The sequence below is a fragment of the Tursiops truncatus genome, chromosome 2, assembly GCF_011762595.2.
Source record: "Tursiops truncatus isolate mTurTru1 chromosome 2, mTurTru1.mat.Y, whole genome shotgun sequence".
NCBI classification, from domain to species: Eukaryota; Metazoa; Chordata; class Mammalia; order Artiodactyla; family Delphinidae; genus Tursiops; species Tursiops truncatus.
The window spans coordinates 29,554,608-29,574,788 of NC_047035.1; the positions used below are offsets into that span (position 1 = coordinate 29,554,608).

Below are 20,181 nucleotides of genomic sequence, written 5' to 3' on the forward strand. Positions count from 1 at the left end.
TCTTTATTCTGGTATCCAGGCTGAAGGAGCAGCCTCTAAGTGGGACATGCCATTCTTGTGGCAGAAGGCACTGGAGTGCAAAAGGCCTAGCCAAACCACACAGTTTAAGGTAAAAGCTCTGCTCCAATATAGCATACATATAACAGTCCACGGGCCCAAGAAAGCCACATGGTCAAATCCAAGGTGAATGGGCATGTATTATCCTATTACAGTTTAGGAGGGAGTGACTAACTGAGAAAAGTAATATATCTACGCCTTAAGAAATCCATTTCTACATAACCCATGATTCAAAGAAGAAATCACAATGGACATTAGGTAAAAAATTGAATTAATAATTAAAAAACCCAACGTATTAAAACCCTAGGATACAGCTAAAGCAGTTCTTAGAGGAAGTTATATACTTAAATGCATATGTTAAAAATGAAGAAAGACTGAAAATTAATGGGATAAGCATTTACCTCAGGAAGTGAGAAAAAGAATACTCCATAGTGGTTGTGTCTTAGGAGGGTACTGGGTGGCTGGGGGACAGGAGTAGAAAGAATTATTTTTCACTGTGTATCCTTTTCATCTTTTAAATTTCATACCATATGCACTTATAATTTATTTTTAGGAAAACACGGTATTGAATATGGCTCATAATGCATCCATTTCTTATATTCATTTGGCTTGAGGGGATTGAAAGGAAAAAGAGGAAGAACAAAAAGAAACTAGTTTAGGAATGAGAAGGGAGACATAACTATAGTACAAAACAGAAAGATCAAAACAATTTTGAGAGACTGTGACATACAACTCTATGCAGCAAATTTGAAGTCTTAGAGAAAAGGATTATTTCCTATCAAAATACAAACAATCAAATTTGACCCAAGAAGAAATGAAAAACCAGAATAGATTACTTATCATAGGAGAAATCAGAAAGATGATTCAAAATCTACTATTTTAAAAATCTAGTTTTTAAAAAAGGGGGCCTGGTAGAGTCAAAGCTGAATATTACCTAACCTTTAAATAATGGATGATTCTAAAGTTATTTAAAATCTTCCAGGCTACAGAAAAAAGGTAAAATCCTCCAATTTGTTTTACAAAGCCAGTATAATTTTACAACCAAAACTTGATAAAGGTAGTACAAAAGTAGAATTATAGGCCCATCTCACTAATGAATATGTATTTGCAGAAATTTTAAATAAAATATCAGCAAATAGAATCTAGCAAAAAGAACCTAGAAATCTCTCTCTCTCTCTTTCTGTCTCTCTCTCTCACACACACACAGACAAAACAACAAGAACAAACAACAACAACAGAACTCTCCTGATATAACCAGGATTGGGAGGGCTTTGTTAAGGTGATTCAATATCAGGACACTTTTCAATAAAATCCATGATTTAAATAATGGAGAAAAACCATACGATCATATCAATAGCTGCTAAAAATGCATTTGATAAAATGTATCTCATTCCTAATAAAACTCTAATAGTAATAGAATGAAACAACTTAAATATGTTGAAAGCTATTTACCAAAAACTAACAGCAAATATTGTCCTTCATGGTGAAACATGAAAATAATTTCCATTAAAATCACCATTATAATTTGACTAGCAAATTGGAAAACAAGAGAAAAGTTATCTTTTTGTTCTTGATGGTATGATTAAATACTTAGAAAAACTGTGAGACTCTAGTTAAAAAAAGATAATTTGGTAGTGTGGATAGATTTTAAATAAGTATAAAGATCAGGAACTTTACTAAATGTGGAAATGGAAAAAGTATTGCATTTATAATAACAACAAAATGGAAAAACTATTGCATTTATAATAGCAACAAAAATAATGAAATACTTTGACATAAATCTAACAAGACACAGGAAGGACCTAGATACAGAAAAATACAAAATATTATCATTAGTAGTATAAAACCACAAAGATCTGAATAAATGCAAAGCCATATCGTGTTCTTGGATATAAAGACAATATTTAGAATGTCAATTCTCTACAAAATAGTATATACATTTAATGCAAGTCCACTTAACGGTGCTCATAGGTTTTTTCTTTTTCTTTTATAAAATTATTATTATTATTATTATTATTTTGGCTGAGTTGGGTCTTCATTGTTACATGTGGGCTTTCTCTAGTTGTGGTGAGCTGGAGCTACTCTTCGTTGCGGTGCGTGGGCTTCTCATTGCAGTGGTTTCTCTTGTTGCGGAGCACAGGCTCTAGGCAGTGGAGCTTTAGTAGTTGCAGTGCGTGGGCTCAGCAGTTGTGGCTCGCGGGCTCTAGAGCGCAGACTTAGTAGTTGTGGTGTTCGAGCTTAGTTGCTCCATGGTGTCTGGGATCTTCCCAGACCAGAGCTTGAACCCATGTACCCTGCATTGGCAGGCAGATTCTTAACCATTGTGCCACCAGGGAAGTCCCATAAGTTTTTTCTTAATTAGATAAAATAATCTTAAACTTTACACAAAGGATAACTGAGATACTGAAGGAAAAAAGAATATCAGATATAAGAACTTATTGATATAGGGATTGATGTTGGTATAGGAATTATTAGAACAGTGGACTGCAACTGAGAATCCAGAATTGGTACACATAAGAGGTTAATACACAATAAAGAGGCATTTGAATTTAGTAGATAAAGGATGAACATGTTTAAATAATGTTGGTTCAGCTGGTTATTCTGCCAGAAGAAAGTAAATTTGGACCCCTATTTTACTTCATATCCACAAATAAATTCCAGTTGGAAAAAAAAAGATAAATGTAAAAAATAAAATAAATATTTTATAAGATAATTTAGGATGCTACATGTATTTTCCAAGAACCAAGGAGATCTCTTTAACCAAGACTGGAAATCCAGAAGTTATAAAGAAAAGATAAATATATTGGATGAAAACATTTAAAAAACTTTTATATTATAAATGGTACCATAAACTAAGTTAATGGGCAAATGATAATATCTGTAATGTAGATGAAAGTCAAAGACTTAATGTCTATAAAGTCAATCTTAACAAAAATTTCAGCTCATAAAAATTGACAAGAAAAATACTAAGTAATGCAATAGAAAAATGAGCAACAGATATGAAGAAAAAATTCACAGAACAAGTGCAAATATCTTCTGCCATATAAAAATATGCTCAAATTTCTTGGTGGTCAGGACAAGGCCATTGGTAGCACCTTTCCATAAACTAGAAAAGGTCAGGGAGCTTCCTCTGCACTGAACACAGCAGGGAAGCTTGGTTTTGCAAGCCATTTGTGGACTGGATTTAAGCCCCGACAAACTGTGTGCAAGCTGTACAATGCATGCTGTGGTCCAGACTAAGAGAAATGCAAATTAATCATGAAATATTGCTGTAAATCTATTAAACTGGCAAAAACTTGAGCTATGGTACCTGTTGCCAGCAGAGGTGTGGGGGAGGTGTGCTCTCATACATTGGAGTTGTTCCAGCCCTTTTGGAAGGCAACCTGGCAATATCTATTAAATTGAAAATTACAGGGCTTCCCTGGTGGCGCAGTGGTTGAGAGTCTGCTTGCTGATGCAGGGGACACGGGTTCGTGCCCCGGTCCGGGAAGATCCCACACACCACGGAGCAACTAAGCCCGAACACCACAACTACTAAGTCTGTGCTCTAGAGCCCGCGAGCCACAACTGCTGAGCCCATGCACTGCAACTACTAAAGCTCCCATGCCTAGAGCCCGTGCTCTGCAACAAGAGAAGCCACCGCAGTGAGAGGCCCACATACCGCAAAAATAAAAAACATATTCCCCTTGACCCCAGAATCCTACTCCTAGGAATCTATTCCATAAAAATAAAAGTGCTAATTTGTAAGGACATGTGTGCGAGAATGTTTATTGCAGCATTGTTTGTAGCTGCCAAGAACTGGAAACATGGTGAATGGCCATTAATCAGGGAATGGCTGAAAAATTAAAATATATTACTCCATAGAATATTACATGGCCATTAAATGGAATGAATTATAGCCTTGCCAGATGTCTGAGAGAGATTTCCATGAGATACTGGTTAGTGAGAAAAGCAAGATGCAAAATGAGTGTAATATTATTCTGTTACGGTAAAAAACAGAACCAAAAACCCTCCTTATATATGTGGGTATATATGAATATGTATGTGTGAGTGTGTATAATAACAAAAGGAAATCTATGTGGACTCTAGATTGTTAATGTTGAGGGAAGAGAGGAAAAGAGAGAAAAAGTTGCCCACGATAAAAACAGCAAGTATGATGTAATCCCATTCATGTAAAATTGTGGGAATATCTGTACATAGGTGTGTATGCACGTACATATGTGTGTATGTAAATGCAGCAAAGGAAGTTCACCTCAGTATTAGTGGTAGGATGGTGAGATTTCAGTGGACTTTTATTTTCATGATTATTTCTTTATATATTGTTCCAATTCTTTATAATGGACATGGATTATTTTTATATCCAGGAAGAAGATGAAGTTATTTTCATTTTGAAAATAAAGATAGCAATGAAACCCAAATAAACCCCAAACTGGAAATACTAATATGACCCAGTAACACACACATTCTTATTTATAGTTGGCTGGAGGGGACTCAGCTTGAAAAGGGGATGGAAAAGAAAGAACAAAGCGAAGATCTATTGCTCTGAAGTATTGCCTCCATCGCAAATTATGGGGCAGTTGGGAAAATGTTCAAAGTCACACATATATTTGTTACAGTACCTCTTTTTGATGGTTTCACTGTGTCAGCAGAATTATTTGCTGCTTTTTGTAAACTTTTAGAAACTTTCAGTAGAAGTTTGATATTTTGGTATTTGTTTTTTCTTTATGGGAGAACACAGCAGGGACGTGGAAGGTCATGAGAGGTAAAGGACTGTGTAAGGAAGAGGTTGGGAGGCCTCTCCAGCAGCTGGGATCACTGGCTCAGTGTTGCTTGCTGCTTTGAAGGGGTACAGGGCTTTTCTTTGGCCTCACCCTGCAGCATGCAGGATCTTAGTTCCCTGACCAGGGATCGAACCCCGTGCCCCCTGCAGTGGAAGCATGGAATCTTAACCACTGGACCACCAGGGAGTTCTCTGAAGGGGTACAGTTTTGTCTGAGAGAGATGTTTCCTCCCTGCTTTTCAGATGGCTAATGAAAATAGCATTATGTGATGTTACAAACCCAGCATTGCACATTTTAGATTTGAGAATGAAATTTACTTTTGTGTTTTGGACTTGAGAGAAGAGTCAATGCTGGTAGTTAGCCTGGGTTTACTTTTACTCAGTTATCCTTTCGCAAACTGAGAAAAACAAGGGAAATCTTTCCTGCCCTTAAAATGAGCATCCTGAGAGTATGGCCAAGAGTTGTTGAGAGATTTAAATGGGCTCCTATGGATAAAGTGCTTTAGAACAGGGCCTGCACTTGGGAAGCATGCCATAAGTATTGATCTTATTATTATTACTATTATTACTATCAATCTTTTCTCATAGGTTGGGCTTGACTGTCTGGTTGCACAGTGTGCACTTTGGTTTTTTTATTTTGGAAATGGCTAATAATATACTGTATTGATGTAGTTTAAGATTCTGAGATGCTGTGTGAATTACTTTGCATATAATACTTCATCCGACACCATGAACTTGAGGGCACTAAATTCTATTTGGTGGCAAAATTAAATCAATGGTTACATATAGTCACCTCCTAATGACACTTAGGGATTTAATAGGATATAAAAAATATTTTTGGCTTCCTTAACTAAATGTGGTTTTCAATAAAATCAGGTGTTACTGATGCTCTAGTTGGGATAGGACACATAGAAAGTATAGGTCTGCGGGATATCTAGCAGTTTTTGTCAAGGGTGTCTTTTTCTTTTTTTTTTAAGGGTGTCTTTTTCTAATAATTAAAAAAAAAGAACCTTTTACAACATCATGCGATAAGGATGAATTAAGGGGTTTTGCTCTTGGGTTTTGTATTTTGTTTCATCCAGATATAATGTCCCATCACCTATGTGACCTCTACAGTTCTGAGAGCAGAGTCTTAGAATACCATTACTAACTCTTTGTACCTCCTTCACCCTCCCTCGAGTTCTGGATTAGCTATTTTTTTTTATATTCATGTTCCTTATGGAACATTTTTTATTGAAATATAAATAGCTAGTTTGACCCACTCACTGGGAGAGCACTCCTGGTATTGGAAGGTCAGGAACCCTGAAAAGAAGGCAGGAGATGAGAAGGCCTCATTCCTCCTGCATTAGCTGTGAGCCAGCAAACCTCCTGCGGGGCTTCCAGATTTTAAAAGCACCCTGGTGCTTAATGACAATTGTGTGAGTGCAGAGCAAATGCAGGAAGACTCTGCCCCTCTCCAACTCATTCCATTTCTATTAAAATAGAAACCAGTCAAATGTGCTGACCAATGGTAGCCTCAGTTTTTACTCTCCGTGTTCACCTGCCTGCCTTACTTTTGGAAATGTTGAGTAAGTTCCAGCTTGTTTTTGGCATCTCTCCTAAAGGGCTTTGTCTGGAGGACAGATTTGTATCTCTTTCCTAGCAGTACCATTTGCCCTTGATGCATTTAAGGCATCTGGTCTCCCTTTATTCTCTTGGTACGGGAAAGAAGATTGGGAACAGTCCTTTGAGTTCTCAGTCTGTGCTCTGGGCACCTCTCTCCAGACTGTCTGAGGCATAAATGTCTGTGACTTCTAGGCCAAATGAACAGTTATCGGAAGTATCAACCTTCAGGAGGTGCGGCCTGTAGGGCTTTTCCAAAAGGCAGGGCAGGGCATCTCAGGCCATTCTGCTGGATATTCAGTTTCAGGTAATTGACCATTCATCCAGGGGACATAAATAAGGGCTGTAGATACAACTTGGCATTCTCATAGAAAGAAGTAGAAGTTGTTGTAGATTTCATAAGTGAAGGAAGTAATATGGTGTGTATCATATATTCACCCTGAAGTTGTATAGGAATTGTCTCTCCAAGTTCTCAAAACAGGGAGAATGCAGGTTCCAGTGTATTGCTGGCTGTCCCAGAAATCCAGGTGCTCTGATAAAAGTGGATCATTGCATGCTGGGGCTGGGTTTTTTCTCCTTAAGAAAAAATCCTTGCAATCCTCCTGGGCAAACCTGGAATAACCAGGGAATATTTGCTCCATATGTTGTCAAATCCACTGAATATAAGTTTCTGGCAACAGAAGAAACTGGCCTGGCAAGCAATTTGAGGTAAGTGTGTGTGGTGAAGTTTTTCTTCCCCTCACAGTGAATCATAGATATGATGCCAAAACAGCTTTGGCTATGGAACTGGGCATTTTTTTCCCCACCTGACTCAGCATGGGTGATAAATAAATCAACTGTGTTTTACTGTTTTAACAGTATGTGGGATTATGGGTAATCTTTCTTCATAGGCAAGCCGTGTTCCCCACTTCCCCCAGCTTTGCAGATGGACTCACCAAAGCTCATAGAGGAAAAGGTGACTTGCTTTTATTGACAGTATGCACGTTTGGTAGACCCAGTGGAGCAGTTCCTTAATTTCAAATAGGTGACCCTGCCATGGTTCTTACTCACCCGTATCACTTAGAATACATCCTAAAATGTGAACAATCAAGTTTTCCATTGCTGTATCCATTTGACAGGTGGCATGTTCATTACATGTCAATACCCTGATGTGGCATTAATTCAGGACTGTTTGCCATGGACCTAATGCCATTAAATCATTCAACAAACATCTTGTGAATACCTACGATGTTCATGACAGAAGGACTCACTTGTATCATCTTGATTCTTTTTCAACCCTTTTCTGCCTTGGAGGCATGTGTAATCATTGCCGGTTTGGCAGTTTCTTCCAGGGCTGGGACCCTGTAGGATTTCCCAACTTTTGCCGCTTTCAAAGTCTGTCTTCCCCACTAACTGACACTAGAGGGCGCTCAATTGCCAGTAACAAATTTTGGCGGGTGGACTTCGTGCATTTTTTCAAGACTTCGGTTTTATTCTTTTAAGTAAAGAACAGTTGCACAACTCCATCCTCCTCCTAATGGGGTGTCAAAAGAGGAGACACTCTAACGTTGACTAGATGTTGGTTTCCATGACGGCTTTCTCCCTGAAAATCCAGGCTTTTGAAATATGCCTGTTAACAGTAACTTGCTAGTACACACATCCTGGATATTACGTTTAATCACATCCTATTGTCATCCACCACATCCACAACTAATCTCTAGATATCCCAAAAGGAAATTCTTGAAAGGACGGACTGCTTTATAAACTCAAAGAATTTACTGACAGGCCAATTTGCCTCTCATTTTGCTTTCTGTTACGTCTAATGCCCTTTTTCCTTGCGCACAGGCACGTCTTGCCTCCCATTTTGGCCGAGGATTATCTGGCTTCAGCAGATTTAGTGGACCACATGCCGTTTACCTCAGACTCCCCCTAACTCCACCGTCCCTTATCTTCTGTTCTTTCCCTTCTTTGTACCTCTTAAGCACCAACGAGCACTCCATCTTTCATCCTCTTCCTAAGGAGAAGGGAGAAGTATTTCTCAGGTGCTTTTCCTTACGTCACTTACGCTATGACATGTGTTCTTCCCAGAAACCCTTAGGAGCTGGTATCGATATCCCCACTTTACAGATGAATCAACTGAGGTACCGGGTTAAATCATTGTATATCGTGTAAGTAGTCGAGCCAGGGTTTAGTTCTGAGGTTTTCTGATTATGCTTTCCTCTGTACCTCCCTCCTTACTCTTCAGTGTTGTCATCAGTGTATCCAGTCATAGCATTCCTTGTCACGTTCCTTGGTTTTACCATAGGAGAGTTTAACCAAAATTCACAATTTATGATAAACACTAGCTAAAGACATTACGAAAATGAAAATAGACCCCAATTCTGATGAAATTGGCCCTCCTACCCCCCGTATAAATAAGGATTAAAAAGAAATCAAACTTGGGATAGGAGTAGCTTTGGTCATTAAGTAAAATAGATTCTTGGTTCAGCCCCCACTTTATGAGATTTCACTTTAGGAAGCATCCCAGAGAGGCTATTATGCAAGATCACAACACTTACATTTGACTTTATAGAAAGACCAGAAATCCATCGGCCTTCAGAATCTCTGTTAAAGAGCTCATTTGTTTGGTCATAGTTATAGCTTCAATATTTCAAGCTTTTGAAAGGAATTGGCAAGGAATTTCTCTCTGTGTTACTTGGTATAAAGCAAGAGGCTAACGTGAATATAGAATTATCCAGTTGAAGGTTGAATTCTCTCCAGTAGTCGACGTTTTCTACTGTCTGATGCAGTTCTCAGGGAGAAAGTGGCCATAGAAATTTCTGGGTTAGTGAGCTTCTGCCATTATTATGAGTAGATATCAAAAAACACTTTACTGAGATATAAATTTATATATTGTACAATCACTCATTTAAAGTATACAATTGAGTGGGTTTTATTGTATTCACAGATATGTGCAACCATCACCACTGTCAACTTAAGAACATTTTCACCTCAAGAAGAAATCCTGTATCCTTTAGCTATTACCCTCCTGTTCCCCTGCACCTGCCCTCTCCAGTCCTAAGTAAATCACTAATAAATAATAGTTTTAGTCTCTATGGGTTTCCCTATTCTGGACTTTCATATGAATGGAATCACATAGAATGTAGTCTTTTGTGGCTGACTTCTTTCTCTTAGCATAATATTTTCAAGATTCATCCATGTTGTTGTATGTATCAGTACTTCATTCTTTTTTATGGCTGAATAATATTCTGTTGTGTGGATATACCATCTTTTGTTTATCCATTCATCTGTTGATGGACATTTGAGTGTTTCCACCTTTTGGCTATTATGAATAATGCTGCTATGAAAATTCATGTACAAGTTTCTGTGTGGACATATGTTTTCACTTCTCTTAGATCTATACCCAGGAGTGGAATTGCTGAGTCATATGATATGTTTAATTGTTTGCAGAACTGCCAGGCTGTTTTCCAAAGCAGCTGGACTATTTTACAATCCTACCAGCAGTGTAAGAGGGTTCTGATTTCTCCATATCCTCGTCAACACTTGTCATTTGACATTTTGATTCTAGCCATTCTTGTGTGTATGAAAGAGTTGTTTTTTAATAGGGTGGGATTTCTATTACTAGTTATAGTTATTTATGCTTTTATTTATCGTTTCAACTACCAGGTATTAACCATCTAACCTGGCTAAGCTTAGGGCCAGGCTCCGGAGATTTAAAGGTGCCATACCTACCCTCCACATTTTGTGGGAGACAGAAAATGAGATATTCTAAAATACAAGCGTATTTTCCTTTCTTTCTTTTTTTTTGGCCATGCCATGTGACATGCGGGATCTTAGTTCCCCAACCAGGGATTGAACCCGTCCCCTGCAGCGGAAGCACAGAGTCTTACCCACTGCACCACCAGTGAAGTCCCTTGAGATCCATTTAATCCACATAGGTTTACATCCTATACCCTACCAAATGGGTATAATTAAAATATTTAATATCAGCTTTATAAAAAGCCATTTTAGAAACATGATAGTTTTCAGAGTCGTTGTGAGTGAGCCCACTTGTGTTTAGAAAATAGCCCTGTTTTTCAGAATTGTCAGTGAGCCCCAACTATTACAAAATGGCAATTATACGAAGTTTTGTCTGTTGTGGAGGGATAAAAAACTTTGGTTGGTGAGAACAGAGAACATATGGTGACTTTGGGAATCTAGGTACCAAAATAAGTTTCATTTCTTGTCTAGACCTTAATAATCCCCTTTCACTGGATTTTTGCTTCTCCTCTTTACAGGAACAAATTGCTTCCATTCTGTTTTCTTTTCTAGCAGTCCCACCTCCCTCACCCTCTATCATTATTTTCATTTGGGTTCTGGACCCCCTGGGAGGAGCTGTCCCCAGGCTGGCTGCCCCCGTTGGCTTAGATGCATTTTAAATGTACTGGGTCCTCTGTGGACTTCCGGAACGTTTTCTCATCTTCCTTTTTCCTCTTGAGTAGAATAAACATGGAGTTGAGGTCCTTCTGCAGCTATGCAGGCCAGAGTTCATCGCCTAGAGCGTCAGAGTAGAAAACATCTGCAATTCAGCCAGCCTCTGTCCCCTTCTTTGCCAGAGTGTGGGACATTTTAGGTCCTGTGGCTTCTGTCCATCTCTCCTGCTTGTGGACACCTATTTTTATATGGTGGTGTAAATATATGCAGAACAACCAGACTTAGTATGGTCTCCTGTGCTTGGCTCTTCCACTCTTCCTGGATGAGTCCTGCCTAATGACAGAGGACAAGCCCGAGGTCATGTCAGTGGTGTGAGTGAGGGAGACAGGTGCCTCGGAGTGTTACCGCACGTAAAGCAATACCCCGAGGAAAGCCCTCTTTGGGGGCTCTTGGTGCAGCCATTTTGCAGATGAAAGAAAGTTTCTTTACCAGGAAATGGCTGAGGGGGTGAGTTTATTTCTTTATGTGTGGATACAGTCTGAAGGGAAATTGGTTCATTTGTGACTTGGTCCAAACATGGTTCTAGTCACTCCACGTGGTGGTAATGGTGGAAGGAAGTTTCCCCCCTCCCTGCTCCATTCTGTTCTTCTCTGCAGGAGCACCTTGCCAGGTGCTTTGATTTAGAATGCAAGAGCTGCCAGGATTTCAGATATGGTGTCCATGTGGATGAGCCGAGGGCAGACTTGGAAAATTTGGGCTTGGTAGGTAGAGAGAGGAGTTAGCTATCTTAAAAAAGTAGACTCGGTGAGAGCTCTATAACCAGTGCCTCTATCGGGAAGGACCGAGGCCCACTTGTGATTGTCTGGCATTAGTGAGGGAGAAAAGGGGCCAGGGCCAGTCCTCAGAGTAGACTGATTACTCCCTGTGATTTGAGTGGAGAAAGCTCTTGTATAAAAATATCCCATTCGCTGCCTTTCCTGGTGCCTGCGATTCTAATCAAGCCACTGCTTCTGCGTGCGTGCGTGTGTATGTATGTGTGTGTATATCTCATGAAGTCTTGATCCCTTTCTTGTGAAAGTTTTTTTTTTTTTTAATTAATTTATTTATTTTTAGCTGCGTTGGGTCTTTGTTGCTGTGCGCGGGCTTTCCCTAGTTGCGGTGAGCGGGGGCTACTTCTCGGTGCGCGGGCTCCCCACTGCGGTGGCTTCTCTTGTTGCAGAGCACGGGCTCCAGGCGCCTGGGCTTCAGGAGTTGTGGCTCGCGGGCTCTGGAGCTCAGGCTCAGTAGTTGTGGTGCATGGGCTTAGTTGCTCCGCGGCATGTGGGATCTTCCTGGACCAGGGCTCGAACCCGTGTCCCCTGCATTGGCAGGTGGATTCTTAACCACTGCGCCACCAGGGAAGCCCTATTGTGAAAGTTTTGAGGTGTCCTAGAATCCCCTCTTAAGATGCAACTACCCAGGAGGAGTTGCTTCTTTAAGCCCATTCAGAACATGCCCTGAAAGAAAGGGTGGAGATTAGCAGGAAGGGATTTGGAAGGGGCCCTTAATGGAAGGTAGAGCCCATTGAGAAAGGAAAAACCAGAGGAAGGGGGTATAAGAGAATCCTAGCCTAGGTCACCATTCCCCCAGGGGAAGAGATTTATACTAATATTATGGGGGAGTTTGGACGATTTTTAGTAAGGCATGCTCCTCTCCCACAGTAGAAAGTCCTAGGGCTTCGCTGGCCTCCAGCCTTCAGGCCTTGACCTTGACTTCATATTTCTGTAGTCAAGGGGAGCTGGCTGCTGGCATTTCCAGGAGCCAGAAACCTGGCATTATCCTGGGCCCCTCCCATTTCCCTCAATCCCACAGCAAGCCAGACACCAAGTCCTGCAGGTTCTACTTCCTTAGAAATCACCGATCCTGCCCTTTATCTTCACCCCAGTGCCACCTACTAGCAGGTTCCCTGCCCTCCAGCTCAGCCTCTTTCCAATCTGTGGTCATATTGCTGCTGCAATGAGCTTTCTGAAAAGGCAACCATTTCATTTTCACCCCTAGCTTAAAATCTTTAAGTGTTGGGCTTCCCTGGTGGCACAGTGGTTAAGAATCCGCCTGCCAATGCAGGGGACACGGGTTTGAGCCCTGGCCTAGGAAGATCCCACATGCCGCGGAGCAACTAAGCCCGTGTGCCACAACTACTGAGCCTGAGCTCTAGAGTCCGCGTGCCACAACTACTGAGCCCGCGAACCACAACTACTGAAGCCTGCACTCCTAGAGCCTATGCTCCGCAACAAAGAGAAGCCACCTCAATGAGAAGCCCGCGCACCACAACCAAGAGTAGCCCCCGCTCGCCACAACTAGAGAAAGCCCGTGCGCAGCAGCGAAGACCGAACGCAGCCAAAAATAAAAATAGATAAAAAACAAATAAACTTATTAAAAAAAATCTTTCAGTGCTGCCTGGTTGCCTTCCAGATAAATCTCCATATCTCTTATTATTGGCAACAGCCCCACCTCTCTAGCTTTTTCTGTCTCATTTGTCCCCCTGCAACTACCTTCCTACTATGGGATCCCCTGAAATCATGATGCCCTGTCACACCTCCCGAAGGTTTTATATGTGCTGCCACCTCTGCAGGGACATCTCTCATCCCACAGGTCATTGGGGACTCAGCTCGGGTATCACCTCTTTTTTAAAAAATAATTTTATTTTATTTATTTTTGGCTGTGTTGGGTCTTCGTTGCTGTGCATGGGCTTTCTCTAGTTGTGGCGAGAGGGGGCTACTCTTCCTTGCAGTGCACGGGCTTCTCATTACGGTGGCTTCTCTTGTTGCGGAGCATGGGCTCTAGGCATGTGGGCTTTAGTAGTTGTGGCACTCAGGCTCAGTAGTTGTGGCTCGTGGGCTCTAGAGTGCAGGCTCAGTAGTTGTGGCAGCCGGGCTTAGTTACTCCGTGCTGTGTGAGATCTTCCCGGACCAGGGCTCGAACCCGTGTCTCCTGCACTGGCAGGCAGATTCTTAACCACTGTGTCACCAGGGAAGCCCTCACCTCTTCTAAGACGACAACCCTGACCTCCTGTCTGGTTGGTGCCTCATCTAACCCCACAGTGCCCCCTGTTCTTCCACCTCATGACATCGTCACTGCCTTCTCCCCCTTCCCCTACCTTTCAAATATGAGTCCTTTAAAGGTGGGGACTGTCTCAGGTCTCAGTATACCCCGAGGACCAGCAGAAAGGATCATAGTGGCACAGAGTAGGGAATCTACAAATATTTGATGAATGAATTAGATGTTCTTATGCTATGTTTTGGGTCTGGAAGGCCTTTTACCCCTTGGCTCACTTCTGAAATCTACCCAACCAGGGCCCAAATTAAATATGACCGTCTCCATGAAGACTTTCCCTTCCACAGCATTAGAGGTACTTGCTCCCTCCATTGAGGCTCTTTGGCATATATCACTTCTCCCTTATTTTATGCCAATTTATGAAAATCTCGATACCATGGAACCTTGAAAACCCAAAGGAGTGAATGCATTCAATAAATACCTGAGGGGGAATTCCCTGGTGGCGCAGTGGTTAAGAATCCATCTGCCACTGCAGGGGACATGGGTTCGAGCCCTGGTCTGGGAAGATCCCACATACCGCGGAGCAACTAAGCCCGGCTGCCACAACCACAACTACTGAGCCCGTGCGCCACAACTACTGAAGCCCACATGCTCTAGGGCCTGTGCTTCACAGCAAGAGAAGCCACCACCACAATGAGAAAGCATGCGCACCGCAATGAAGAGTAGCCCCCACTCGCCATGGCTAGAGAAAGCCCCCATGTAGCAATGAAGACCCAACACAGCCAAAAATAAATAAATAAAATAAATAAATTTATTAAAAAAAAATAAACACCCAAGGATGGGATTATGGACACCATGCCAGGAAAAGGCGAGACTGGCTGGGCAGACAACTTTTCCCTTTTAAGTCACATCAAGTAATTACTCTGCTTGCTTGTAGGGTTGGCCTACTATTTTTATTCTCTCTCCAGATGGATGGGAATTGCTTTTTTGAGGGTTGTTTCCACGTCTGGTTTATTTTTATTTTGCCACCTGTGCCTAGCACAAAGCCTCCCTTATAGAAAGCCTCCGATAGATGAGTGAATGAATGAATGGAGTGAGTGGAAGCAGCGTGCATTGGTTTCAATTCGACTCTCCCTGAAACAGGAGGTTTCAGAGGTCTGGCCCTAGGAGCATCTCCCATATCCAGATTTTTTTTTCCCTGTGCTTTGAGATTTTGGAATGGATTAAGAACCCCTCCACCTCCATCCCCAAGAAGAGAGCAAACTAGATTACAGTTTTGATGCCCCCTCTTCAGCTCAGTGCCTAGAACATACCAGAACTGGTTCTGGATCTCAGGGAACCAGCATGGCCAACCAGCTGCCAAGGCCATGATTGATTGTTCTGTGGATGAATGGAGGGATCGAGGGTGAGCTTGTTCTTGTTTTTTAAATACCCACAAGACTTCAAACTCCTTCAGCTCCCAGAGCCCGCTGGGAGCTGCCTTTATTTTGGGTGGCTTTTGTGGCGAGCTTCCTCTTTCAAATGAACTCTTTGGCTGTTTGTGAGGCCTGCATCTCCTTCTCTTACTTCTCTTATTTCCATGTGCCTTAAAGAAGTCAGCTGGAAAGGCTGACACTTGATACAGAAATGCCACTCTTCCCTGCTTCTGGATGAGCATCTCCTCACAGCTTTGATTCATTGTCTGCTGAAATAGTCTTCAAACTTTCTTTAAGAGAAAACAGATTCCAGTGCCCCTAGTGGTTCAGGTGCTTGGGTCCTTGGTCCCACCCCAAATGGTCCTCTGAAGATAGGTGGTGTGGAACACATACTTAAGCGGGACCAGGGAGTTTTGCTAACTGATGCCAAAGCTGAGTTTGAGAAGACTACACAGGATGGATTAACGTGATTGAGAGACGCCTCACCCTTCTTTCCCAGGTCACATACACTGCCTAGAGCAATGCTGTACGATAGAAACACAACATGAATATTTTAAAATTTCTTAGTAGCCACATTAAAAAAGTTAAAAAGAGGTAAAATTAGTTTTAATAACATTTTTTTTTTTTTTTGCGGTACGCGGGCCTCTCACCGTTGCGGCCTCTCCCGTTGCGGAGACGCGCAGGCTCAGCGGCCATGGCTCACGGGCCCAGCCGCACCACGGCATGTGGGATCCTCCCGGACTGGGGCACAAACCCGTGTCCCCTGCATCGGCAGGCGGACTCTCAACCACTGTGCCACCAGGGAAGCCCAACATTTTTTATCTAACCCAGTAAATCCCAAATATCGTCATTTCCACATGTAATCAATATGAAAATTATTAATGAGATACCTTACATTCTTTTTTGGTCCTCAGTCTATGACATCTGGTGTGTGTGTACACTTACAGCACATTTGGATTCAGACTAGCCCCATTTCAAACGCTTAGGAGCCACATGTGACTTATGGCTCCCATAGGGGACAACACAGCTCTAGACTCTCCAGGTAGGGTGGGGAAGTGTTTATTCTGGACCTTCTCTGTCCTCCAAATGAAGCCACCTAACCAACTAAATCATGATGAAAGAGATGGGGAGGGGTGGAGTGTATTCAAATATATGACTATCTATAGAGCTTTAGAGATGGGATTTCAAAAGTCTCTTGAGGGCTTCCCTGGTGGCGCAGTGGTTGGGAGTCTGCTTGCCGATGCAGGGTACACGGGTTGATGCAGGGTACACGGGTTCGTGCCCTGGTCTGGGAGGATCCCACATTCTGCGGAGCGGCTGGGCCCGTGGGCCATGGCCACTGAGCCTCCGCGTCCGGAGCTTGTGCTCTGCAGCGGGAGAGGCTACATCAGTGAGAGGCCCGCGTACACCAAAAAAAAAAAAAAAGTCTCTTGATATTACAGTCAGTAAGAGGACATTTGGGGGTTTAAGTAGTTAAACCCCCCAAACTGAACTAGTCCTATTTATTATTTCGTTCTCATCAAAGTTGTTCTTTGCTTATTTTTCTTGGATTAATGAGTTTAAAATCTAAACTTGATGGACAGTTTCACTTTCTGATGTGTCTTTTTATTTGGATCCCCTTCATTCCTTATGCTAACAGGAAAGAATTAAATATCTATATAAAAATAATAATCAGCATGTATTGAGAGCTTGTTATGCACCAGACACTTGACATGTGTTACCTCATTTAAGTAGGTAAGTAGGTTCTATTATTACTGCCATTTATCAGATGAGGAGACTGAAACATTCAAGTTCCTAAGTAAACTTGCCCAAGATAACCCAGCTGGCAAATGGTGACCTCAGGCAGGTGGATTCCAGAGTCCACACTTCTAAACCATATACAGCACTTCTTTGCAAGATTAATGTAAAATTTAACATTCTCCCCCAATTTTTAGGGTTCTTGTCTCATTTAAACATGTCTACTCTAAGCTTCTTTGCTTTTGGGCATTCTGGCAAAAAAATATGTGCCTTTTTTGTGAGGTGAGATCAGTACATTTTAAGTCCTATTTGAACAAGTTGCTCTCATTGCAGATGGGATTAATCTGCCAATTGACACAACGTGCCTTACTGTAGAAAAAATCTTGATCTATGACATAAAAACCAAAGTTAAATTAATAATAACTCTTATATGTCTTATAATTTATAAAAGGTGAATTCACAAGTCTGTTTATTTAAAAGTCATACCTGTGTGGACAGAGTTAAAATGACATTCCATTAGATTATAAAAGGCAAGGCTATGGTACTTAAAAAACCCAAATCCCGTCTTTAATTAATAATTTTTTTTCAATTCAATCATTATAAAATGTAACTTAAATGTTTAAATTCTGGATTAGTTTCTCAAAATGAAGACATATCTGGTCTGCCATTTTCAAGCGTGCTGGATATTTGGAAATTATGCTGGTTTCTGCATCTTGGCCTTAACTCAATAAATGACCATACATGCTTAGAGTATGTATTTTTTCTTTAATATGTAATATAAATTTGTCTTCCCTTTCCTATTGTAAGCCTTGTTCAGGGCAGGCACTACCTTTCCTGCTTATTTATCTAGCTGCGTATATTACAATGCACTGTTGTCTTCTAATCTGAATTGCTGTGCTTTTGATATCTCAAAGAGGCTTTGGGAGTTCTGACTGGTAGTTCAAACTCATACTTCTTGGGTCAGAAAACAGTGCTTGCTTTTTAATGTTGTCAAGGCCCATCCCAGAAAAGTATTAGCTTTTGAACCAATCCCTTGACAAATTAATAAGGACAGGATTTTTTGAACTTAAAGGGGATAACTTTTTCAAACTGCAAGATGCTGTGCAAAGAAGTTACACAGGGAGGTTGGGGTTAGCAGATGTAAGATGCAGATGTAAACGATTATATATAGAATGGATAAACAACAAGGTCCTACTGTATAGCACAGGGAACTATATTCAATATCCTATGATAAACCATAATGGAAAAGAATATAAAAAAGAATGTATATATATATATATGTATAACTGAATCACTTTGCTGTACAGCAGAAATTAATACATTGTAAATCAACTATACTTCAGTTAAAAAAAAGTTACAAAGCAATCTATAGAACTTGATTCTGCTATTAACTAGGCAGAAAGAAGGGGTTAAAAATGTCAAGTCTTACAAACATACTGATTCAGTCATGTTCTGTTTATCTGTAACTCTAATAGTATATGGAGTTGAACTCGGAAAGTTGTGGAACGTAAAAAAATTTTTATTTTATTTTATCCATTGCTCTGAGGGGAACACTGAGAAAGGAAGTGAGAGGGCACAGCTTTGAAGAACTGGCAATTTGGTATCTCCTCTCCCCCCTTTTCACTCCTCCCCCACTATCTTAGCTATTTGACCCGATTAAACAACTTTGGGATGGTAGCCAGATTTCTGTATACTGACGAGGCCCCTATTCATGATTTAGTGCGATTTCATCCACCCCGACCTAACAGGCTGCCCAGTGGAAGCTTGGCTTCGCAGAGGTCTTCTGATTTTGTCAGGGGTGCGCCAGTGAGGCGTTCGCACTGACTTGAAGCAGACAGAGACTCTCTGAACGCTTTGGGTCACATCGGATTATTCATTAGCAAATTCTTTTCACCTTCTATCTAATCAGTTAAAGTTGACGCCAGAATCGCGTGTGCTACTCCCCGAAAGAGAGCCTGGCAACACCCAGGCTAGGTTCCACAACTTCTGTCTAGTTACTCGCTTTCCTAGGGGTAGAAAGCGTTTCCAAAGTTCCCTTAAACCTCTCCTCCCCTAAGCCTAAAGGTCAGAGCCTCAGGCCCCAGTTAGCTCTCAAGCCAGCCGGAATCTGACCATTTCAGAAGTTTCTGGTGTGTGCGAGAACAGAAGAGGTGGTAGTGGGGAACCGCCAGAGTTACCACCGCGCATTACGTAACGAAAGCCCAGGCTGCAGGAGGGAGCGAGCCTGACATTGAGACATTGCAGGGGGAGGGGAGTTGCTGTTCTGGAGTCGCCAGGAACGGCGGCGGCAGTTCAAGAAACCAAGAGAGGAAGGTGGCCGAGATAAAGACGACACTTCGGGAAGGAGAATATTAAGAAGCCGCAGGACCCAGAGTATTAGCAAACGGCAGGACACGTGTAGTAATTTGTTAGACGAAACGGCCGCCTTTCAACTTTTGCACGGGAACAAGGGGATTTGCCCTTTGCGGGATTAAAAACGTAACAGCAAAGCCAAAAGCTAATGAATGGGGTTCAGTGGTTTGTTGGCAATACTTAAATATTTCTGTCCAGGACTTAAACATTTCTGTCCAGGAGCGCAACTCTCTGCAGTTATTTAGAAAGTAGGGATTCAAACCAAACTAAAATACTCTCCTGTGCGTCTCCACTTTCCTCAATCCGAAAAAGAAGCTGCTCGCGCGGTACTGCCCCTTTAAGACCTGCTTGCTCTCGGGCTCTACAAAAGGGAGTGACCTCTGGGCTTTGACAGCTCCCCTAATAACTACCACCGTGCAGGCCCCGCCCACCTGGCGACCAGCCGCGCCGATTGGCCGGCGGGCCGGTATCCCGTGCTCTGATTGGCTCTCCGCTTCCCCTGAGCAAACCTTTAGAACTCCGAGACAGACAATATTCTGTTACATTGTAGCAAAATGGCGACTGTCATTCACAACCCCCTGAAAGCGTAAGTAAGACTAAAAAATGTACATATTCCGCGTGGTTTCAATTTGAAAAAAAAAAGGCGCCTTCTGCGGGCCGAGCGCTGCCTATGCACTGCGCTTGCAGGCGCCTACAGCCGCGGCGGGGCTTCTCTCTTTTCTTTCAGCTCTTACTTCTTCATCTTTTTTTTTTTTTTTCCCTCAACGCGCAGAAATGTCAGGAGATGCAATTAACAAGAAGAAAATTGTCACA

At 41.9% G+C, this 20,181-nt stretch overlaps 1 protein-coding gene across 2 annotated transcripts in view; it reads left to right on the plus strand.

Annotated features, from left to right (window-relative positions):
• The window catches only part of DPF3 (double PHD fingers 3), a 253,145-nt gene that overhangs the window by 20,562 nt on the left and 212,402 nt on the right, over nt 1-20,181 (plus strand). The window contains exon 1 of one of the 2 annotated variants that reach the window (XM_073800291.1): nt 18,713-19,954. The exons of the other annotated variant lie outside the window; for it this stretch is intronic. Within the exon in view, the coding sequence (XP_073656392.1) occupies nt 19,923-19,954 (32 nt within the window). The 5' untranslated portion in view covers nt 18,713-19,922. Of the gene's footprint in view, nt 1-18,712; nt 19,955-20,181 lie in introns of those variants that run through there. 2 annotated transcript variants of the gene reach the window in all.